This window comes from Elephantulus edwardii, unplaced genomic scaffold, assembly GCF_000299155.1.
Source record: "Elephantulus edwardii isolate Elephantulus edwardi_28Jun2011 unplaced genomic scaffold, EleEdw1.0 scaffold00091, whole genome shotgun sequence".
Classification (NCBI taxonomy): domain Eukaryota; kingdom Metazoa; phylum Chordata; class Mammalia; order Macroscelidea; family Macroscelididae; genus Elephantulus; species Elephantulus edwardii.
In genome coordinates this window covers 2,255,102-2,280,325 of record NW_006399841.1, presented here as the reverse complement: position 1 = coordinate 2,280,325, position 25,224 = coordinate 2,255,102, and the positions used below count along the sequence as shown (strand labels likewise).

Below are 25,224 nucleotides of genomic sequence, written 5' to 3'. Positions count from 1 at the left end.
GACGATAGATAAATGGTCAATAAGCACTTAATAAGCATCAATCATCAGGGAAAAGCAAGTCACAACCAGCCCCACGAGGCGGACGACACGGGACTGCAGCTGTGAGCAGGTGTGTGTCAGCGGTGAGGACGTCCAGGACAGGAGAGGATTCCGGTCTTTTTTCTTTGAGTTGCTGTAAGTTGTTACTCAAATTGACAGCACCTAACAACAATGATGGCTATAGTGTAAAAAAGTCAGAATCAACAAGTGTTGGCAAGGATGTGGTGAAGCTGGAAATCTCAGACTGCTGGAGGGAAATCTCAGACTGCTGGAGGGAATGGAAAATGGCCTAGCCGCTCTGGAAAACCGTCTGGGAGTTTTACCCAGAGACACATATACACGAAAGAAATGAAATCTGTCCACACGAAGACCTGTTCGTGAATATCTACAGCTGCATTATTCACAACAGGTAAGTAAACTATGGTATGTTAAAACAATGGACTGTTTTGCTTGTTCAGCCATAAAACAATGAAATGATACAAGTCACAAGATGAATGAATCTTGAAAACAGGCTAAATCAAAGAAACTACTCATTAAAGACCACGCAGCATATTATTTCATTCACATCAAAGTCCAGAACCGGGAAAGAAATGGGAAGTGGAGTGGTTGGTAGGACTAGGGAAGGGGATGGGAGAAGGGCAGTAGAGAGTGTGGTGCTAGTGAAAACCATGGGAATGTATTTTTTAATGGGTGAACTGGATGCCGTGTGACTTTATTTCTCAGCAGGGCTGTTAAAAATAAAGAAGCAAGCGAATTAGAATATCCCACCCATGCAACTTCTACTCTACGGATCAATCTAAGCATCTACCTGTCACAGGGAGAGAACCACACATCTGGGCTTACTAAAACAAAACTCAAATCTATTGCCATCAAGTCAGAAATGACTCCTAACTGACCCTCCAGAGAGAGAGGGTCAGTCAGTCGCACAGGAGGAGACTGTCCTCCTTTCCCCTGAGGAGCCACAGGTGCATTCGAACCCGCAGAGAGGCTCCACGTCTCTCCCCTGAGGGACAGTTCTTGGGGGGGTTAGCAGCACAATTCCCTAAGGACTGTACCACCAGTGCCCCCCTGGACACTACACAAAGGCCACTGCGCCACCTCAGAGGGAGACCGGCAAAAAAACCCATGACCAAGTCACATGATCCAACTACATATTTAGAGGAAGTACAGAGAAAAAAGGACACTATGGGGATGGGAACAGCAAAATTCCCAAAACTGGGGGTAACTCTTAAGATCAACACCAGCAACAGTTTCTTCAACACATTAAGGAACTTACAAATAAAAAGAAATTGAAAAATACAGCATCTAATACATATAAAATGAATTTGTGGAATGGAAATTTTAACAATGATTCAACATATATGAAAAAATTAAGTCAACCTTTTAGGTAAACATAAATGGTCTTGTGAATCCTCCCACCTTAAAAAAAAGAGTCCTTACCACTGAGAGAAGCCTATCAAATGTAATAAAAAATCAGGGAAGCTGTGGACTTGCTTCACATCATGAATGGGATGCAGACAGGGCAAAGGAGGCTGACGGTTGACTGCTGGTGCAAGGTGACTTATTCATAGGGTACATTATATTTCTCTGTCTCCTGTGTGATATATTTAAAATCCACAATAGACTCAAATGCCTTTTAAAAAAGAATTCTCTATGAAAATAATTAACTATTAAGAAGAGAGTAACATACTTAGCAAGAATGTCAAACTTTTGTTCATACTGTGTTGAACGTGTTCAACAATTGTGTGATGTCACCGTCTGCTGCTATAATGAAACACTGCAGAGCATATTCTCAGTTCGACTCTGAATATGAAGGGTCCACTGTGTAGGCCCCATTTACTATTTGTCCGGAACAAGCAAGCTCAGAGTGATAATGACGCGGAGGGATAAAGTCTTCTACAGCCCACTATGTGAGGCAGATTTTTTTGGCTATTTTTAAAAGCTTATGTTTTGAGGATTTTCTCCTAATCTACTAAAAGCAAAGAGACAGCCAGAAATGGCCACAAAAAAATGTGAGGATGATTTGAGTTTACAGATTTTCTAGGCCAAAAAACTCTGGTATTTACATAACATAAAATAAAGCTTTATGCTAAAAAATAAAACAAAACAAACCTTTATGCTTACTAAGCTATCTTTGTATCTTTATAAATGATATGTATCTACGTAAATGACAAAATGAGGGAGTTCTAGTGACCTAGTGGCAAGAAACCGTGCTGCAATCTCAAAGGCACCAAGTTCACCAAAGGTCACCAGTGCTCCGGGGAGAAACCCGCAGGAGGGTCAGCTATGGGTTCAACTCTGCAGTACAGAGCAACAAATGGTAAAATGATAGCTTTGTATCTTTGTAAATGATAAAGAGAAAAACGAAGCTGATGAAAACAGCTCATCGTGAGGGGTTTTATTTTTTAAAATGTTCCAAGTATTTTATAAGCTATGAAGAGGCTCCACAGTCAACGCTCTTGGTACCAGCAGTCAGGAAATCAAAAAGCGTATCGCGATGGGAAAGTCTGCTGTTAGGGACCTCTCTAAAGTACTCAGGAGCAACTGTGTCTCTCTGGAGACTAAGGTGCGCCTGATACAGTCCATGGTCTTTGCAGTCGCTTGTTATGCATCAGAGAGTTGGACAATGACTAGGGAGGACAGAAGGAGAGTGGATGCTTTTGAGCTGTGGTGCTGGAGAAGGATACTGAATGTACCATGGACTGCCAGGAAAATGAACAGATTCATCTTGGAGAGGATTAAACCAGGCTGCTCCTTGGAGGCAAGGATTCTGGGGCTTCGTCTGACATACTTTGGACATGTTGCCAGGAGGGACGGGTCCTTGGAGGGGGACATCATGCTTGGGAGGGTGGAGGGACAGTGCAGGAGGGGAAGACCCTCTATGAGATGGATTGATTCGGTGACTGGGGTAATCGGGATGGGTGTGTCAGAGGCGGTGCGGTTGGCGCAGGATAGAGCAGGGTTTAGGGCTGTTGTGCATAGGGTCGCTATGAGTCGAAAACGACTCGACGGCACATAACAACAACAACATGAAGAGAAGTTGTTATGTGTGGTAACTCACAGCTCCAGTGGATTTTCAGAGGCTATAAATCGCATGGGAGGAGACTGCCCATCCTTCTCTTGTACAGAATCTAGTGGATTGAAACCACATACCTTTGTGCTGGCCTAACCCGATAGTTTTTCATTAGTTCATTTTAATAACGACTCAAATCCACTGCTATCTTGCACATTCCAACTCATAGCAACCCTAGAGGAAAGAGTCCGATGTCCACAGGGTTTCCACAGCTGAAACGCTGTGAAAACACAACGCCAAGTGAGCGCTTCACCACTGCACAACCAGGGGACGTTCAATGACTAATGCTGACCACTAAACACTGAAGCATGAGATTTTCTCCTAATCTGCTCAAAGTAAAGAGACAGCCAGAAATGGACATGGAAAAATCTGTGAGAAGGCAAATAAAGGAATCTATATGATGGCTCAGAATCTCCAAAAATGGGCTCCAGGAATAGTCACAGAGGAAATCACCCACTGCCATCAAATCAAACTCTTACAGGAAAACTACTCGGTTAACAGAAAGTCATCCAGAAACTTCTTTCTGCCTCTTTTATCCTAACACCTTTGAGTATGACCAAATTAGACGGGAATTAACATTTTCAGTTCAAATCCTGTAACGTCTACAGTCATAATATCCTCAGAGGTTACATGATGATCTTCTATTCCGTTATTTTTTTCCAGTTCAGATTACAATCGTTTGTAATTATTCATCAATACTCTAGACACTCTGTACCGACAAAGTAGTGGCAACAAATTTCTGGCATTAATATCCATTAATCCCCTGCTTAAATAGACATCAACACCTTAAAGAAAAAAAATCCAAGCTCATTAAGCTAACAGAACCCAATTTGTCCTGTTGTTGACGTAATGTGCCATCAAGTTGCCGGTGACTCATAGTGACCCTGTGTACAACAGCTCTGAACCTATGCCCTTTTAAAGGGAAAATCTGGTCCCTGAAACTTGGCTTTCCTTTTACTGCTACTTACAAATCTCTGAAAAAAAAAATTATCAGTTTCTGACATCAACACTCTCCATTCTGCAATATTAAAGATATCTCTCTAGTCATTCAAAAAATAAATTCTCAAATTATTTAGAGGGTCAAACAAAAATGAAACATCTCATTAAGATTAAGAGTTTTGTGGAATTCCAGATAACATCAGGAGGAAATGAGTAATTTGCTATAATGGTCCCAATTAAAAGATAGAAAATAAAGATAAAACTAGACTTGTACTCTGTTTTCAGAAGCCCGAAGGAGGTTTGAAGGGAGTTCTGGTGGCCCAGCACTAAGAGGCTGCACTGCAATACGAAAGACACACGGAGTGAATTCACCAGCTGCTCTGCAGAAGGCCTGGCAATCTCCCATGGGGCTTCCTGCCTCTAAGAACCTGCTGGAAGGTCAGCTAAGGGTTGGTTCTGACTTGATGGCACACAACAACAAAGGAACTAATACGCTTTTCCTTAAGAAGATAAAATTGAAAATAATTACGGTTTGATACTCTGCTGTGTCCTGGTGATTTCCTTGAAACCATGTAGTTCTGACTGAAACAACAGCCCCAAACGTGCAGCAATCTTCCCTCAACCCTGTCCCTTTTAAAATGGCAAATGTTTCTTTTCTGACCAAGAAAATGGCATGATAAAGATGCGCAATTACCTTGGATTTTTCTTCATTTTCTCTGTAAAATTCTGCCAGCTGTTCCTCAAGTCTTTCCAGAACGTCCTTGAGGGTGTCTACTTGGTAGATGAGCTTGTTCTTCTCGTTGTCCAGCTGCACGTTGGAGACCATGGCTTTCCTGTACTTTTCTTCCACTTCCAACAGAGATTCCTAAATGAAGGTCAAAGTCATCAGCCTCAACGCCACAGAAGTTCAATGCTTCCAGACAGCAGGCGCAGATCAGCACGGGCACACGCGTGAGCACACACACACAGAGACACATCTTTGCAAAACACAAGGACTGCGGGGATCTCTTTGATTAGTATCATGCAGTACAACGGGAAGATAAGGAGCCAAAAACGCCTTTCTAAGAGCCTCATATGCTCTCTGCTTTCCAAGAAAATCAAACGCAGGAGTAAGGCAGGCTCTGAAGGAAGAGAGGGTGTGCAGACAACGTATGTTCCCAAGAGTCACAGAAAGAGAAATCGGTATGTTCACAAACGTTACTACTGCAGTTTTCCCAGCTTTATGTTATTCATAATGTGTTAACAGATTAGTCTTTCTCCACAGAAGTAATCTTCATACTCATCTGAATCTTGCCATTTTATGTGTTTGTTTTCGGTGCTTTCCTTTGCTACAAAATAATGCTAATTAAAGTGGGTAAACTTTTGTTAGAAAATATTAAAATGTAAGTAATTTTAAAAAGGAATATTATAAAATGCCTGGAATCTTACATTTCAAAACTTTAAAAAAACACCAACACAAAAAAAGAAATCACAAACTGTCTAAAGCTCATTTCTAAAACAATTTATCAGTATGGGTTTTTTAGTGCGTTTTTAATAACTATATCTAATTTGGTAGATTACTACTATCTAACAACTAGTCTTTTAAAAAACTAACAAAACATTTTACACAGAAAAGTAATTTCACCTCAACAAACAAGTTTTTTAATTACTAGTGTTAATTAAAAGAAATGAAACCAAATTGAGAGATAAGCAGTTTATTTTCTAGGTTTTCCAGATAAATTCCATGAAGCAAAGAACAGTCTTTTCAACAAATTCAGGACAATCAGATTTCTAGGTGGATGTCTATTCAAATCATAGAGAACAATTAACTGAGAACATGCCATAGACCTAAACCTGAAGAAAACATCAAAGAAAATTCTTGCAACCATGAGGTAAGGAATGCTTTCTTGATATGACATCCCAAGTAAAAACAGATACTAAAATTTTTGTGCTGCAAACATAGTATCAAAAAAGTACAAAGACATCCCCAAAACAGGAGAAAATATTGTGAATAATTAGTAAAGTAAAGGAACTGCATCCAGAATATAGAAATAACTTTTCCCACTCAATAATAAAATGAAAATTCAATTTAGAAATGGACAAAGAATGTGAATAGACTTTTTCCCCAAAGAAGGAAACAAAAGCTAATAAGCATAACATACTCAACAGTACGCGTGATTAGATAAACACAAATCAAAACTTTAGAAAGATGTGTCAGCTTACATCCATTAGGAGAACCATCACTTAGTCAAAAGGACTGAAAAGAACAAGTGTTAACAGAGATATGGAAAAACCGAACTCCACATCCATTAGTACAGTTGTTTTAGAAAACAGTTTGTCAGTTCTTCAAACTGTTGAACACCACATAACCAAGTAACCCTACTCCTAAATAGACACCCAAGAATAACGAAATGCCTATCTACACAAAACCTGTGAACAAGTCCACAGAGCATTATCTGTAATAGACAGAATGCAAGTGGAAAATGAATAAACAAAATATGTTATTTCCAAACAAGGGAACATTATCCAGTCATAAAAAGAGGACACAATTTGATACATGCTATAAGCAGGAAGAATCTTTGGAAACAGTAGGTTAAAGAAAAGATCCCAAACACAAAATAAATGCATCATATTTTTGTCTTTATATGAGATGTCCAGTAGAGGCAAATCCAGAAACAGAAAGCAGATTAGTGACTGCCCAGTGCTAAGGGTAGGAGCTGGAGACGAAGAATGAGGAATGACTGCTAACGAGGTGTGTGGGGCTGTAACTATACATATATACATACACACACACTTTAAATTGGCACACTACATGGTCTGTTTAAACATATAATCAAATGGACATAGCTGTGAAAATTGCAGAACTGTGCTAACAGAGACTAGACTGAGGCAACTAACATGCCAAATAAAGGCTATGCTGTTGTTAGATGCCCTCGAGTTGAGTCAGAGCCATAGTGACCTTATGGACAACAGATCTAAGCCTCGTCTGGTCCTGGGCCATCTTCACAACCTCCACTATGCTCAAGTCCACTGCTGCGTTCACTCTGTCAAGGTGATCCTTTGCAGTACCTTCCCACTCGGGATCACCTTCAGGCTCCATGAAGGACCATTCAGGACAATGACCCACCGTGATCTGTAGGATGTCAAGAGTCCCTTTTTTCAGAAATAGGTGGTCAGTCTTGCTCCTCGTCTGGGAACTTCCCTGAAGCCTGCACACCAGAGTGACCCTGCTGCCTGCTGCTAGCTGAAATACCCTCAGCTCAGATCCTAGCATCACAGCAACATGCAAGCCACCAGTGTGACAAACTCACAGAGGGATGGTGGAAAGAAATCATCAGAGAAACAAACAGGCAGACATAAAGAAATAGTTTTTTTTTTTAATTACTGTAGTGTTTTAATTTATAGAAATAATTAAGGGATGTTTCAGTAATTTTTTTACTACATGTCCTAGATAACAGTGCCCAATATACACAAGTTAAGAAATGATCGCATTTCCTGATAAAAGAGGGGGGGAAACGAAGAACAAATAAGTGAGTGAGGTGGGAAAAACAGGCAAGTTAAGTCTGCTCACTTGGGAACAATGTCATCCTCTCTAAACATGACACATCTAACCACAATGTTTACTTGCCAGATAATTTTTTTTAAAGTAATACTTTTATGACACTTAGAAGAGCAATTTCAAAATTAAATACAATCTGAAATTTCAAGGAAAATGCTTATCTGCTCAGAGTTGTCAAATAAATGAAATATATTCTTTTACTATCCTTCAAAGACTGCAATTGAAAGATTTTAAATGAGAAAAATGCTAAGAAAAAAAAGGAGGAAAAATGGTTTAAATAAACAAGTTAGAATAGCTCTGAACTGACTACTTTTCTCAGACATTATTTTACATACGAGACTTCAATATGAATATATTTAATGTGCTGAAATATTCCCTTGCTCTAACACACACAGCTCGAACATGTACCTCTCTGGCTTTGCAAAGAGGATCAGATCTTGAAGATGAGAAGATCAAGACTAAATGAGCACACTAACTCTGCAAGTCTTCCTCACGCTGGGTGTCAGCAGTATGCAGGCTTCCTGTCTGCTGTGGTCCTGAGTCGCCCGCTGTGGTCCTGTGTCATATAACTCTAAGCTCCTTTTTGGACTCGTCCACTTGCATGGAGGATGTGGCTGGGAAATGGGCATCTTCATTTCACATCTAGGAGGCCGATGAAGTCCTTGCCCAGGAGGCCTATGTTTGGTCCTTTCACAAAGCCACAGTCACCGACCTAAATGCCTAGCTTTCAGGGTTTTTATAGGCTTGGCACATATTTCTATTCCAAATAGGTACACACATGGGTTTAGAGGAAACTTTGGTTTCCATGTAATACTGGGTTTGAACTTTATAATAAAACATGGAGAAAGACGAGCCTGATAACCAAATGCTGGTTAGAGCCACATGTCTGCCTTACGCGGACAATGGGGCTAGAAACTGGTTTGCTCGCATTTACCTCCAAATTCTTCAAAGCTCTCCATTTTTACCATCTTTTGTGACCTACAAGTAAAAATTTTAAACCCAAAGTGGGAACAGGCACCATGTCTTAGGGATCTTTCTTGCTGAGGGGTTAACATTTTCTCAGTCGCTTCTTCCTCCTGCTTTAAATGTTGATGGAATTTCACGTCAAAAATACAGAACAGTATTTCATTTAGCTTGGAAGGATTATAAAGTCTCAATTTCAGTTAGTTTTCTAATACTTTTACAGGAGTTGGCCCAATGCAGCTTTGCATGGTTAGACACAAGGGACATGCACATACATTCTAACATTTGAACACGGTATGTTTCTTTTGCTGAGCCTTCCAAAAACTATACTAAGCATTGAAACATGAGCAAAGACTGAACATTCGCTTTCCCTATGCATTGCAGGTTAAGCACATGCTTGAAGGACAAACACTGTTAGTAAAGCGATGTGCAGTAGAGTTAATGATCTCATGGAACCGTCACTACCAGCACTTCTGCATACACAGAGCATGCGTGGGCTGCACAATGGACCCTGATACCTTTAGTTCTTTAAGGCCCTGCATGTATCTCCCTTCTACATCCTGTATCTGGTCCTTAAGGTCATAGATATCCTGCAGGACATAGGAATGAACCATTGCATAAAACCATGTACATATCATATGTCTGAAAACATTCAGATGGAAACATTAATTACTTTCATATGCCCCAGACTAAACGCAGGCAAATCAAAGTTTGTACCTCTAACTCACTCCAAACCACTGAAAAGGCTGAGGGGCCAAGTGACAGCAGGGCTCGGTGGGAATCGGGATAATCCACCTAAATTGTTAAATACTCGCTTGACGTTAACGTCTGTTGAGAACTGAATTAGCAAGCGGTGTGGGGCTATTTGGGGGTGGAGTGGGAGTATACAGACTGCACAATTTTTAAACTTAAAATCTGAAAAGCTCATTAAGTCACTTAAATACCTCATCAAAGATTAATAAAGTCTGTATTAAATTAACTCATTGTAAAGAGAAAATTTTACTGATTAATAGAGACTTTTAAAACTTTAAGAAGAGGTTATATACAAAGTTATCTTCTATGACTTGGTTATTAAGCAAAATCAATTTGAGAGGAAGGAAAGGAGGAGTGTTAAATGCACATTCTGAACACGCTTTCAAATGAGTGTCCCATCCTGATGACATGATCTAAAGGATGAGAAAAGCATCTACTCCAAATGCTACCATCATCCTTTGAGGAAGAGTGAAACAGGTCAAATTTAAATGGGAAATAATGCCCTTCTGTTATTATATAATAACACTGGGCCCTGTTATATAAGGTCCATCCAGGATGATTCCTTTAGATAAAAACAAATTACCGCAGTCAGGATCACTTACCAAAAGCCAGTTATACACACTCTTGGTGTTACTCTTCCCCTGCCCCCTCAATTACCTCCTTGACAGGTCTGTCTTCCTCATTGGGACTGATTTATTTAACGGAAACTCACACACTGAGGACTGGCAAGGAGGGGCTGGGATACAAAAAGCTTCACTTGCTTCAAGGAGCTTATTTTCTTAGAACATGTGGCCAGGGTTAAGCACTAGCAAACTCAGTCTGAGGCTGGGAGTCTTCTGGTCACCTCCTCACCCCCCAGATGCCGTATCTAAAGGCAAATAGTGAACTTTTATTTTTTGTTTCTGCTTTGTGTTTTTTTTGTTTTTTTTGTACTGTCAAATCAGATCTGACTGGTACAGGACGAGACTGTCGCTCCTTCTGTGGCATCTGGTGGATTCGAACCGTGTGCCTTTGGAACTGCAGTACAGATTAGTTCCACTGGGCCACCAGAACTCCCCGAACCTTTATCTTTGCCCTCCCAGCAGTACTGGCTACACTACACGGTGAGAGTTTGATCAATTTTTTCCATTTTTGGAGCTTAATAAATGTTAACGCCTTCAAAGCTGTGGTCATGCTAGCCAGTGCCATCTCTCCTGTACAGCCACTGTTTCTAACCTCCTCCACCTCCTCTCCTCCCTAACCCACTTCCTCACAAGCAGCCTGTTTGGAAAGCCAGACTCCTGCTCCTACTCCCCCTGGACCCTCCTCAGGTCCCACCTTTCCCTCCTCTTCTGCGCTATCAGTTGGAGCACACCTTTCATCTGACCTCCTTCTCAACTACTCCTGCACTCTGTTCTGCCAGTCTTTCGCTCTCTCCCTTCAAGTTCAACCCTATTTACTCAGTCAAACCAATAAAAATCCCCTCTTTACAAAGAAAACAGAAACCTTTTCTTAATGTTCCACCTCTGTCTACTTTCTGTCCAACCTGCTCCCATTCTGCTCTGGGGTGAACTTCTCCACCTGCCCTCAGTATTCAGTCACAGGAGGGTGGCCTCAGGTCACATCAGTGTTCCACAAAAACTTAAGAGGTCCACTGGGTTCTTCTTGCATTTAGCCCCTCCACTCCCTTAACCAGGCCTGCACCCCTTCCTGGAAACTCCCCTGGCTTCTCCTCCATACACACGATTTCCCTAGGACCTCACTACCCTTCCTGGATCCCTCACAGTGCAGGAGCTTTAGGCTGTGCTGTGTCACCACACAAATGTCACTGCACCCCGGGGTTTCATCTTTGTCTCTGTGACTTTTCAGGAGGGAAGTGAGGGTTGTAGTTTTTCCTCTTTCTCTGGTTTGATTATGTGGTTCAGAGGGTGAATATGAAAGAGGCAAAGATAGTGGATGAGAAAGTATCAGTTTCCCATAGTTCAACTCCCAACTCTTCCCCTGCCTTCTGAATGACCTTGAACCTCATCACCACCTTTCCTATACCTCTGTCCCCATCATTTGTGTCAAGATCCTAAAAGACACCTATGATTTCTCCTCCCTCCTTGTACTCTCATCCCCCCTTATCCAATCAGTCATCAAGGCCGATCATTCGGTCTGGCCTCAAAGCAAAGCTGACTTCTCCCTCTTTGGAGCGATTCTTTCATCACATGTAGGCAGGGTTACTATTCTCTGGAGTGCCAATTCAGATGGCAGTCAAAGTTCTTTCAGAATGTAAATCAGACAGTCTCACTCCTCTATTTCATATTCTCTACTTATCTAGAAACTGAAGTTCTCTTTGACTGGCAGACATCGGTGTGTCAGGTTTAGCCTCCCATTAATTCTTCTTGCTACTCTCTAAATACATCTCTTTTGAGAAAACCTTCCCGTTCAACTTCTTTATCTAGTTCATTTGTATTATTTTTCAAATATTCTCAGAGTTTCTCTCCTCTGAAATCTTCTGTTGAACCCTCTCTTACTCTAATTTAGATGAAGTTTCTCCAGATTCATTGCACAGTCCTGTTTTCTGCTATTTAACTTAGTCCCATAACATCCAGTTTTATTGGTTTTGATCTGTTTGTCTTCCCAATGAGACAGTGAAGGAGCTTCTGAAGGCGAGAATGTATTTACTATCTCACAGGCCAAATGGTGAAGAGATACTGATACTTTTCCATCCCCTAACAAACAGGCTCAGAAATAAGCATTAAAATACAGTTGTAAAATTTCTGTTTATTAATAAGACTGCCAACGGCTCAAATGAGTCTTGCTAGGCAATTATTTCCAGGCATTTGTTATAATAAACACTATTATATTTCTATTATCATGGAAAATTGAGGTTTGACTACATTCAAGTAGCCTTGTGGTAATCTGAGACACGACTCATTTCCAGGGTACAGTTACCTTGTAAATGCACATATTTTCCATCTAAATTATGACCAATTATTTCCACATAATATTACTTTAAAATATATTATGACGTTTTCTGGCATTTGTAAATTAGCAGAATTAACTCCAACATTATCAAATTTTTAGGAAAAAGAAAAAAGACTATGCCTTTTCTTTTCAGAAACATCCAAATCACATTTTTTAAACAATTTTTCATTTAAAAATTAGTTATAATTTTTTTTAAAGATCTCTTCTTTCTAGTAAATTATTAGAAGTCAAAAGTTTCCGTATACTACAAAGAAGCTAATGATTCTTTAAAAAAACAAAACCCCACCAAACCAAAGGCATCATTTACCCGCAATTCACTTAATGAGGTGTCTGGATCTATTAGGCTGCTGCTGGTGTCGCCACTTCCTCTTCTGGAGGAATTCCCACTTAGAGGGGTTGTTGCTGAGGCTGAATTTCGAGATGAGGGCTAAAGAGAAAGAAACAGGGCTTTTAAGTCTTGTTTCTTGAGACTCATGTTCGCTGTGGAATGAGAAGTGGGGCAGTGGAGTCGTCCAGGAGTGGGTGGAAGTACTGTAGACTCTAGACAGAGTTAGCGCCCTGGTGTGGAGGAAGAGGAGACATGGATACCGACCACAGGCAATCCACCCTGGCTTTCAGGGAGGGCCAAAGAAGGGCCACATACACCAAGCACAACCAAACGTAAACTCCTAATTGCAGCTGGAAAGGAACTGGTTTTGCTGAAGATGCTTGTTTACAGTCAAAGTTCTCCTTTGCTATACTGTACACAACACTGGAATGAACATATTAGACTGATTTTTTTTTAAAACAAGCCATTTAAAAACGTGGTAACTGGTATGGTAATTAGCAATCTCCCTACTATGTTCCTAAAGTTGCTTCATAAGAAAAGGTATCTTTTTTCCCTAAACTTTGTTCATCAAGTGGAAGAAATTATTTGTCCCTGAGCAGCAATACTATCACTATAAACTCTCCGCATAATTCGTTTAAATGTGCATGATGGTGGCAAGAGCTCAGCCATGGAGAAGCTGCTACTCAGATGCAGTGTTAAGACAATGGTAAAAGCTGCCTAGGTAAGTTTCATTAATCTGACTGATTAACTACCTGTGTGACTGTTACTTCAGGAAAAGATTTACAGTCTAATCACCAGATTAAAAGAAAAACACACCAAACAAAACCCTAATATAACAAACTCTGAGAAAACTACCTGCAAACTGTACCATCAGCAAGGAAGCCCAAGGATTCCCTACCTACCTACCTACCCTAAAGTTCAAACACAGGACTCCTGACAGATCACAGTAGAGACATCACGGAACAAACCACATTATCAGATCCTGAGAAGATTCTTCTACTGTCTCAGCCCTCACCTATTCCCTCTGACCACCTCCTTAAGAGGTCTGGCTTGTTTCTGAGGCCACAAAAAGAAGTCTTTAAGGCATCCATGCGGCACATTTTCTCCTACCATTGGTATCCCAATAAAGTACATTTAAAAGATTCAATAGGTTTGCAGTGACAGGCAGCTGAGCTCCATCTTTTCCAGTTACAAGGGTCCGCTATCAAGTAACAGATGGCAGCCAACTGTGCTTTGCAGTATGAAGGCCACTCGCTCCTTGCCAGTAAGTTTATCGCAGCCCCCACTGACCCTTCATGAGGTTCTGAGCCTGTAAATCTTAACAGAAGGAGACTGTCCATCTTCCTCCACCAGCGCGGCTGAGGGATTCAAACCACTGGAGACGGTCAGCATTTTGGCCATCAGCACAACACAGCGGCACACAGTGACTCTATGTGGCCATTACACACTTGTTACTGAGCATTTGAAATGTAGCAAGTAAAAAGTGAGGTGTTTCAGAAGTATTAAGTATATACAAAATTGCAAAGACTTAGTGCAAGGAGGAAAAAATGCATAGCGTCACATCAACAATTTTTCCTACATATTACATGCTGAAATACAACATTTCAGGGAGCTTTGGGGGCTAATGCTCTGTAAACCTAAAGGCACATGGTTCAAATCCATTCTTATGTAATTTACCAACTCTTAAAACCCAGTGGAGAATCAGGTAGAAGTCAGTTCAGACTGGATGGCACATAGCCAAAAAAAAAATTTACCATTTTAGATATACTGGGTCAAATTAGGTGTATTGTAAAAAATTAAATTTACCTATCTTTTTTAATCTTTTCAATGTGACCAGGAAATTTAAACACATGTTAAGGACTACATTTGGTGTTTCACATTAAGTTTCTACTAGATAAATCTAGTCTAAGATATAGCATAAAATCAATCCTATTGAGTCATTTCCACTGCATCGCTCTATAAAATTACTTCAAAAAGAAACTCTTATTTAAAACATTGCCTAGGAAAGAATTCTTACTCTCAAAGAAATAGCTTATCTACCACAGAAAAAACAAAACTAAACTCAGAATTTCCTCCGCCATTCCTAAAGCATTTCATTTTCATGTGTAGTGGTTTCTCAGGATCAGTTTCTACAGGAATGAAAATCAAAAGAGCCGCCGAAAGCTAAACAAGGGACACGCGAGGAAAGAAAACGCAGTGTCTTTTCTCTTCCCAGTGCTTCACATGACTTAACATCTAAGGAATTTTGGGGGGTCAAGGGCAGGAAGTAGATGAAGGGAAGAAGGGGAGCTAATCTTCAGTCCAACTGTAGTAAAGTAAAGAATACAAGACAGTCAGTTTAACTGGTCTTGAGAACTTAATTCCCATAAGAATTTACATACTTACCCTTGTGTAATTTTCAGCATACTGTTTGTCAGATTTTTCATCCAACTAAAAAAGAACAGAGATAAAAATCAGGAAAGATGATTAGTATGGAGATTTTCTTCCAAAATAAATGACTCATCCGAGTTCTCCAAATTCAATGATGTTTCAGGCCTAAAATATATTATAAATGAAATAAAATTGAGATCTGCAAGACAAAATGTTAAGAACCTTCATTCTTATCCTAAGGAAGACACAGTAAGCAAGCTGTGGTTACTCAAAAGTTTAGAACTTCTGATATTCAAAACACATAAAATCAAACACATAAAATTAAGCATTAGTAGTAGAAACATTAACATAAGAACTTGTATTTGTTAATCCATCTTGTTGTGGGCAAATGTAACAATAGGTTCGAGCATATCAGAGATAGAGCCGTGGGTGAAGGAGAGGGCAAGGTTTGGATCCGTGTTTCACAGGGTCACTAAGGGTCATAGTACACTTGACAGCACCTAACAACAACATAAACTTCAGGACTACTGGTCGCAAAATTCATATAAAAACCTTATACATACCGAAAGAAAAGCTGGATGAAAATGAAAAGTCAAGTAGCTTTCTCTCTAAACATTATGAGGACACATATATAAGATAACAATTTGGCATAAAAGTTCACCTGGAATAAAGCAAGTCAAGTCTATCTTTTCAAAGTCACTTCTCTAGAATGCGTGACTAATTAACTTCCTCATTTGCTCTGAGACCAGACGAACTGGACAGTGCTAGCTACCATGACTGAATGCACAGATGAGAAATTCTATAGAATTCTTATCAAAAGGCGGAAGAGGCAGAACAGAATTTCAAATATTCGAGAAATCTAGGCTTTGTGGAACCAGTGAGTTCAACAACTACCCTAAAATGACAGCCCTGAAATAATATTAAACCTTCAAACCAAAAGTATCCCCCGCTTTCCAGTTAAGCACGAGCGGAGCGAGGTGAGGAGCACGCACTCTCAAGTTCCAGTTTACACTGCATCGACAACTCTGCTGCAGAGATGGTCAACGTACCCAAAACCCGAAGGACTTTCTGTAAGAAGTGTGGCAAGCATCAACCGCACAAAGTGACCCAGTACAATAGGGAAAGGATTCCCTGTACGCTCAAGGCAAGAGGTGCTACGATCAGAAGCAGAGTGGCTATGGCGGGCAGACAAAGCCCATTTTCCGGAAGAAGGCCAAAACCACAAAGAAGATTGTGCTGAGGCTTGAATGTGTTGAGCCTAACTGCAGGTCCAAGAGGATGCTGGCCATTAAGAGATGCAAGCATTTTGAACTGGGAGGCGATAAGAAGAGAAAGGGCCAAGTGATCCAGTTCTAAACATTTTTGGTTTAATTTGAAATTATGTTGGTGCAATAGAAAACAGTACCTACAGGAAAATAAAATAATTGATGTTTCTTCAAAAAAAAAAAAGTATCCCCCAATGCCTTTAAACCTAACAATAAACCCACTGACATCAAGTCAAGTCTGATTTGTGGCAACATCACAGGACAAAGAAGCACTGCCTCTGAGGGTTTCCAACGTTGTGAATCGCTACAGGAACAGATTGCCTTGTCACGCTCCCAACACTGGAGTCGGTGGGTTCAAACCACTTACCTCCAAGTCAGCTGCCTGATGTTTCGCCTAATAGGTATAATAATCTCTGCTGTGAACACGGTCCACTTTTAAAGAATCATCTTCACAGACTCAAACTGACCAAAGGAACTTGACTTTTCAGGCAGGAAGGAAGCTTAGGGGCACGAGTTTATGAAAACTGGAGACGAACAATTTGGACAAAGACAAATGGCCACACAACTTAAAACTCTAACTGCACAAAGGACATGGGTGGTAGGCCACCCGCTAGATCAGAGTGTGTCCTCCCATCACGTCCAACACCTCACCCCAAAGCAGCCAATCTTCAACCTTTTAAAAATCCCAATAACTGCATCTCACATTCTGGTATCTTTTTAATTCCTGATTCAGTATCAGAGATTGGATAAAGTATTGTGCAGTTCATCTTCCTTCACAGCATTTACCACTCCCTGACACGGGACTTCATTTATCTGTCATCTTCTCCACCTCTCACAGAGGTTCTGAGTAGGCTCTATGGTAATCCTGTTCTCTTCTATGTTCCCACTACCATGAATTGTTGTCGCTGTTGTTAAGTGTCATCAGTTTGGAACCACCCCCTAGCTGACTCTCCAGCAGGTTTTCAGAGGCAATAAAATGCATGGGAGGAGGCTGTCCATCCTTCTTCCTTGGACCAGCTGGTGGATTTGAACGTCTCATGTACCTTTGGGGTGAAAGCACCAACTAGAAATGTGCTGAATTAATGAACAGGTATTTTACACCCCACCAGCACATACATATTTACTGCATTTATTTTAAGAGCTGCATGTTATGTCTCATTATCTGGACACACTACAGAGGCAGTAAACTACACTCTGGTAGGCCTGAAGGTTATTTCAGAAAGGATTTTGAAAAGACAGATACCTAAAGGTCTCGTTTAAAAACCTCACTTGCCAACTCAGGAAAAAGAAACTCTGAGGCAAAAGATACTGTTGAAGGCTGAGAACGACAATAACCTTCAGAACTGGATCTAACCTTAATTTTACGGGTTTTCCTTCCAGTGCTAATTATTTATCTGCATATATTGTCCTGACAGCCACTGGAACACAAAAAGTAAGACAGGATTAAACTAAATGAAAACCAACATTGCCCAACTACAATTCCTAGATCAATTTAGAAAAAAGGTCTGAAAATCTTCTAGTTAATTAAAGCATAAAATGTTATGTTTTACTCAGATCCCTTCACCCTTAACTTCCTCCTATTAAAAAACATTTCATGTTCTTTATCATCATTCACGTGATGATCAGAAAAGGATCAGTAAAAGATCTAGAATTTATGTTTTGAACTCATGATGCTTTCTTGCTATAACAAACTAATTTTTATTCTTAAAATAGATGAATTGTTTTTTAAAAAAACAACAGTGACTAAAATTTCTTTTTAATATTGGCAGTTACTGCCAAAAAGACAATAATCCTCTTTCACTATCTATACTAGCAAAATGCACTGACTTAATACTTAAAACTTTTTCTTAAAGGCAACCCCCCCGTATTATCGAATAAACGGGCCTATAACCCAATTCTTGTCTGCTAATGAGTTAATGAGAGACACAAGCAGCATTCAGAAACAGAAACATTCTTTTAAGTCTATTTGACATCTTTCTTCATATTACCTTTCAAAAAACAAAACAGACTCTCAAACTTACCCATTTACAACAGAGGTCAACTTGAAACAACCTTAAAATTCTGACATTACAGCATCATACACCGCACTTTAACTATCTTGTTAGAACCCGACTGTCGGTTGTCGCAGTCTGAGCCAATCATGCACCAAACCTCAAGGATCGTCAAGGCAGCAGAAATACCCCGAGCAGCCACCCTGCAGTCCAGTCACTGTGGCTGCAGTGACTTGGCCAGAGACTCCAGGTCTCCCTGCAAGGACTTGTGCTGCATGATGTGCTTGCTGTCTTCAAGTTACACAAAAATCTCCTTGAAACTTGGCATTCCTAAAGTCCCCAGTGTTCAAATTACACAAAAAATCTCCCTGAAACCTGGCGTTCCTAAAGTCCCTGGCCATGCAATGACAAACTAATGTCCACAATGAGGCCCCAGAGTCAGCCAATAAAAGGCTATGAAATCAATTAATTCTGTTTGCTTTAAAAAAAACTACTACACAGTATTTCGGAGAATAAAGAGAGATTCCCTTATCTAAACTTTGATGTTAAGTTTTCCTGAATAGCTAAGAACTACACCTCTGGTGGCCTTGTGGTGACGAGTTGCACTGCCAACCCTAAGGCACATGGTTTGAATCCACCAACTGTTCAGCAGGAGAAAAATGACAATTTCTCCTCATGTGATTAACTGCATCTGAAACGTTGTTGGAGAGTCAGTTATGAAATTGATTCCAACTCAACCACATTGAACAACAAAAACACTTAAATTATTTGCCAGAATTAAACTTGTTCCAAAAAAATTATTCCATATAATCAGTGAGGTGCTAATTATAAATAGCTCTCTTTAATGAGTGTCTATTATAATGTAGGTGCTGTAATTTACATAATAAAACAAAAGACTTGGTTTTTAAGCATAAATGGTTGAGTAGAAAAATTTGTTTTGTAGACTTTCACTGACATGATGATTAAAAACTGTGAAAAAAGAAAGGTTTTTAACTTTTCTGTTACACAATGACATTCATTCTCTCCAATGTGTTGGTAACCATGACACTGTTGGTCTGTGAGCAAAACAAACCGATTGCCAGCAATGGAGGAAGGTGGGTAGCATGAGAGGAAATGAGGCTGGCCCCTCCCCATCAGGTAGATCCAGATCTGCTGGTTGGAGTTCCTCCGTGATGGAAAATGCCCCAGGGCCCTCTCAACTGGACAATCTGCCCATTCTGTTCCTCGTGAATGTGAAAGCAACCAAGAGTCCTTTCTTCAAAGCAATGCCAGAACTCCAGATATTTAAAATCAATCCCATTCTTCCCAGTTAAGGTAACTCGGTGCCACCTTACAAAGTACTTAACATTATTTATTATTTATTATTCACCTTTCAAAGTCTACTTAGAATCTCAGATTTCACAAAACCAGAAGTGAAGAACCACGTTACAACGGAACAGGAACATCTGAACACAGACCTGCTTATTAGATGGTGTTAAGGAATTCTTTTTCTTCTCATAATGGTGAAAAAAAAATATTCTCAGAGAAGCATACTGAACTACCACCTGTAAGTGAAACTGTAGGTCTAAAGTTTGTTTTAAAATAATTATAGGGGAAAAGTAGGAAAGGGTAAGAAATAGGTAAAGCAAGATACAGAAAATATTGATAATTACAGAAGTTTCAGATGAATTTTCTAGAGCAAATTTCCACGTAGATTTTTTTTTTTAATCCAACCTAGAAGCACACATTCTAAAACAACCCAAAATGTATTTTATGATGTTCAAAGACAATGAAATACTTCCTGGGCAATAAACTAAGTTCTTAACTTTAAAATAAGGATGACAGAAGAACTGATGCCTTTGTGTTGTGGTGTTGGAGAAGAATACTGAATATCCCACAGGCTGCTGGAAGAGCAAGCAAGCTCTCACAACTATGAGTAAAAAAAAAAAAAGCAGCAGCAAGCATGACTCGGAGAAGGTGCTGTGAGTGCTCCTGAGAGGCAAGACTGGCAGGAATCCTTCTCACATACTTGGGCATGTTGCTAGGAGATGCTAGGCCTCAAACAGGGACATCATGGTTGAAAAGCTGGAGGAGGGTCAGCAAAAGAGAAGACGACCTTCAACCAGGTGGACTGACACAGTGACCGCCGTAATGGGCTCTAGTGTGTTGGGATGTGTGAAGACAGCAATGGAAAGGACAGGGTTCAGGTATGATATTCATGGTCGCTATGGGTCGTATTTAACCTGATAACACCTAGTAACAATTTAAAAATAATGAATGGATTAGTTACAATTCATCACTCCATGCAAAACACTCACACTGGTCAAATCTGGGATACTGACGTCATCCACCTCAGAGACAACGCTCCCCCTACGGTTGGAGCGACTGAAATAGTCGGCTGCAGACACCTTGGAGGCAGGGGAAAAAATGTTTTAAAAGTTAAGAGAAAAAGAAGAGAGAAAGAGAAGAATAATGGCATACTAGGAAAAAGTTTTGGTTGTTGGGGTGTGGGTTGTTAGTGTTTGGGGTTTTTCCCTACAGTAAACTATCATGAAAGAAAATGTGGAAAATGCTGTAATTAACCTACTATTCAAAAGTGGGGGGAAAGAATGGTGCCAATGGTTTACAGGAAAGGTTTGAGTTTTGAGTTCAACCAGAAAAGGAATTCCTAAATACTATCACAACTCCCTATAGTAAGTGTGGCTTTTTAAAAATCCATCTTAAGTAGAGGCCATTTACTGTGTGCGGGTCGGCAGTGTCTCTGCTCTTCCTCAAGTACGCTGACACTTCACCTTTCTAAACAAGACGTCCTTCTCCAAAGACTTGCCCCTCCTAATAACAACATGCCCAAAGTATGTGAGATGAAGTTTCACCATCCTTGCTTCTGAGGAATACTCCAGATTTCATATTCTCTCCGACTCCTCTGAAAAGCTGGAGAATTGGAACCACCCGCCTCTAGGCTGACAGTGCGACTCCTTACTCACGAGGCCATCAGAGAAGAATCTTCGTCTACTAATCTGTATCAGCACTGACTGTATTAGAGTTTCGACAAGTACCTTCCACATAATAATTAATTTAGTCTACAAACTAAGCCTACTTGCAAAGAAGCCAGTAACCATACCCACTGTGCACATTTTTAAAATTGTCATTCACATGACTAACAGAAATAGGTTTAAGCCTACGCGTCATGATCTCAGCCCTTGACCTTTCTACTCCATCCTTTGCCAAGATCCTTCCATATGTCCTGTTTGTCTTGATCTTCAACTGTGAGCATGTGTATTAACTGGTTTACCAAAAGACCAAACAAAACAGAAGTTACTGAGTCCCACTGATGGTTACATCAAGTGTCTCAAGAGCTGAACTATCGTCTACAGGGTTTTCAATGGTGGCTTCTAGGAGAGTCGACCAAGTCCTTCATCTAATGAGCCTACGGTTAGATTCAAACTTCCAAACTTTCCTGTTAACCATGTGCACCTCCATCCAGAGTTTCCAACAAAATGCCCTGGAGATGATTCCACAAGCTTATGTGTGTCAGAACCAAAGGACCACAACTGCCTTGCTCAGATCCTTGGCTTTTTGGCAACAGATCTCAAGTATTGTGTGTTTCTTTTCCATATGAAAATGTTCAATAATTTGACCTGATCTATTTTATCTAAAAGGATTGTAGCTTCTTGGTTCCAGGGAACTTCATTCTAATTCTTAACTAACACCATCCTCAATGTAATTTTCAAGTCAATTTCTTAAAATATACAAGAGGTGTCAAAAGTTCCCTGTAAAATGTCCAGCTCTACTGACATTTGGTCATTTGTATTCCAGTATGAAGCACTGGTGGTATAAGCTGGCATGCTGAACTGCTAACCGAAAGTCCACATGCTGCTGTCCACTCAAATCCACCAGCTACTCATCACAGGTAAACCTCTACGGTTTACAGCCTCGGAAACCCAGTGGAGGGTCACTATGAGCTAAAACTGGCTCGAAGACCATGAGTCTGAGTCTGTTTTTCACCTTTACAACTATTACTCTAATTAAAAGTCCAACACTACATGTTTTAAAATTTTATCATCAATGTCAGTAACTTTTAAATAGTTACTTTTAAACAGGTCTTTTCAGTATACATCAACACTGGTTAGACCTAAATACAATAATAAAATAACTGAAGACGACACGATTCTGTAATCTATGGTTTTAAGTTTTTCACAAAGTGAAAATCTGGCTTAAAGAACTTGGGGTTTTCATTAGTTATCGACACAAACGCACACACAAAATATTAACAAGTACTAAAAAATGAAAATGTCTGAAATAGGCAATGTCTCTAATACACCATAAGACATGAAAAGGTTAAGTCATTTCATTCAAAGAGTACACAGCTTCCAGGCAATACATACAACAGTATGCATTCCCAAGAATATATTTTTGAGGAAAACGTTCATTTTATCAAATGTATTTTTCACTTTACAGTGGAGTTCATGTAGTAACACAATGCCATCATTTTAAGCAAATCACATTTACACGCAACCCTCGCTCACCACACTGTCTCTCCTGCGCCCACAACTGGCTCGGCCTGAAGACCCGATGCTCTCGGTGTCATCTTCGGAAAACTATAGATATTAAAGGAGACAATGACAAAGATGCAATTTCACTACAGATCTTACCTACCCATTAGAAGCCCAGCAGGTAAGGCTCGAGGAGGTATACAAATACTCTATACAGACAGGATCTTCACCACAGCCCCTAAACTCAATCTCCGTGCCATCCAGTCACAGTCAACTCCCCGCTGGGGAGGCCATAAACCGCATGGCGGGAGGCTGTCTGCCTCCAACGCCACTCTTTGTGGTCTATGGAATCAGAGCTCCCTGAGCACACGCCGTCCCTCACAAGTCATTCACCACCAGAGTCTGAACTGACTCACAGGGGAGCCTCTTGTGGTTGTCAGGGCTGGAAGTCACATCAGAAGAGACAGTTCATCTTTCTTCCTCAGCTCATGGGTCTGAACCACTTGCCTTTGGGTTGGTGATACAACTCCTTATCCCCTAGGCTGCCAGAGCTCCCTAGCAAAGGCTATAGTGCACCATTACACAGAAAAGTTGCTTCGAGAAATCACAAATATTCATTCATGAACAGCAAAGACATTTCCAAGAAGAACAAGGGGAGAAACAGAACCTAAGCTTTTCTTTAAGTTAAAGGAGTGATTCAAACCAGTCCAAACAGCGGGTGAGTTCATGCTTCTGAAACTTCCAAGCACTTCGAAATCCCATCCTTCAGAGGTCAAATGAGAAATATAGTTTCATTTGAGAGGAAAAAATCTTTAAAAAGGATATTATAGTTAAGTCAAAGGCAGACTTTCCTACCCACAAGGGCACCGAAATGGTGGTATTTCTTTACTCATCACTAGGTAACTAGTGGAGACGTTTCCACCAGCACTCTATGGAAGGTAGTCTCCATCTACTTCACCAGAAGACTCTCTCCTTGGGCACATGGAATTCATCTCCACTCTGACATCACCAAGAGAGCATTCTTTAAAGTGTTAAAGTGCTGAGGATGCCACTTCATAGGCTCATGTATCCCGGGCCCAAGCCGGAGTATTTTCTACAGCCTCTTATGTATGAGAAAGTTGACCGATAAATAAGGATGAATGAAAGACTGATTGATGTGTTCAAGTTCAAGTGCTGGAGAACACTGACTAGACACCATGGACTACTGAAAGGACGGACAAACCTGTTCTGGAAGAAATGCAGCCTGAACGCTCCCTCAAAAATAAACAACAAACTCATTGCTGTCCAGTCAGTACCGACTCACAGCTGACCCTCCCGAGGACTTGAGAGGCTGTAATCGTGTGACAGGAGACTGCCCGTCTTTCTCGCTCAGAGCCACTTGCTGACAAGGGCTCTAACTCGGCCTTGTAAAGGCAGCTGTGCTCAAAACTCAAAGGCCAAGTCTCCCTGGTAGTCTGAATCCACTGTAACAGTGAGAGACAGACGAGTTGTCTCCTCCAGGGCAATTTACAGCTTCAGAAAACCTGCTGAGGGTCAGTTCGAAGTTGGCTGGAATACGTCTGAGTTTCTAAGTTTGGCCTTGTTAAGGGTAACGAGGCAATTCCTAATACCTTTGCTAAGAATGGAGTTAATCTACTCCTTTCTTACTTTGTTTTGTTGGGTAATCTGGGCATACATCATACTTTACACTCCCAGATTCTATCATGTCATGATTAGCAATATACTATGCAGCCTTACCAATATAAACAAATACATACTTGGATAAGAATGTTCATTGAACATGGGTGTGTGGTGGTGGTGAGAACCACTGAGTCAGAAGGGACCCACAGCAGTTAAAAGTTACCCACAGTAACTTTTCCAAGAAAGTTACTCACACAAGAGGAGACAGCCTACCTCTGTCCCTCTGAGCAGCGGATGGATTCGAGCTGCATATCTTAGGGTTGCCAGCGTAACTTTTTTCCACTAAGCCACCACGGCTGCCTATGAGTGTGTGCAGTAGTAAAAATTTGACCTGAATGCCCATCAATAGAGGAACAATTTTTAAAATTGACAGACATCATTCTAAGAAAGGTGGAAAGTCAGGGAAAGAGAAGAGCAGCCTTCAAGATGGCCTGACACAGGTCTACCACAATGGACTTGACCATGGCCAAGATCCTGAGGGTGGTGCAGGATAGGGCAAGTTCAGATCTCTTGTTCAAGGTCTCTATGAGTGGCAGTTGACTAGACGGCACCTAACAACAACATACATTAATGGGATAATACACTGCCCCTTTGCAAACAGTGCTGGTATGAGACAATCTCGTATCATTATGAGTTATTACATGAAAAACAGTGAAAAACACAGTCTATTAAATGGAAAGGAAACCCTTCTATGCATTAAGCAAGCTTATGAACATATTTCTGTTCAAAATAGAGCACAATCAAATAATAGATAAAACTTTTCAGGATATGCAGAGAACAAAGGCTGTATATGGGGACAGAAATCGAGGGGTCAGGGGAATTTTATGTTGGGCTTTCCTTAAGCAATTACTTCTTTTAGAA

General features: G+C 40.5%; 1 protein-coding gene across 4 annotated transcripts in view; it reads right to left on the bottom strand.

Moving 5' to 3' along the window:
- LRRFIP2 (leucine rich repeat (in FLII) interacting protein 2) overlaps positions 1-25,224 on the bottom strand; it is an 81,521-nt gene that overhangs the window by 20,671 nt on the left and 35,626 nt on the right. For 2 of the 4 annotated variants that reach the window (XM_006890600.1, XM_006890602.1), the window contains 3 exons: positions 14,971-15,015; positions 12,565-12,684; positions 4,746-4,916 (listed from right to left, as the gene is read on the bottom strand). In XM_006890600.1, the coding sequence (XP_006890662.1) occupies positions 4,746-4,916; positions 12,565-12,684; positions 14,971-15,015 (336 nt within the window). Of the gene's footprint in view, positions 1-4,745; positions 4,917-9,070; positions 9,143-12,564; positions 12,685-14,970; positions 15,016-20,508; positions 20,599-22,716; positions 22,789-25,224 lie in introns of all 4 variants that reach the window. The other 2 variants (XM_006890599.1, XM_006890601.1) reach the window with 2 other exon arrangements.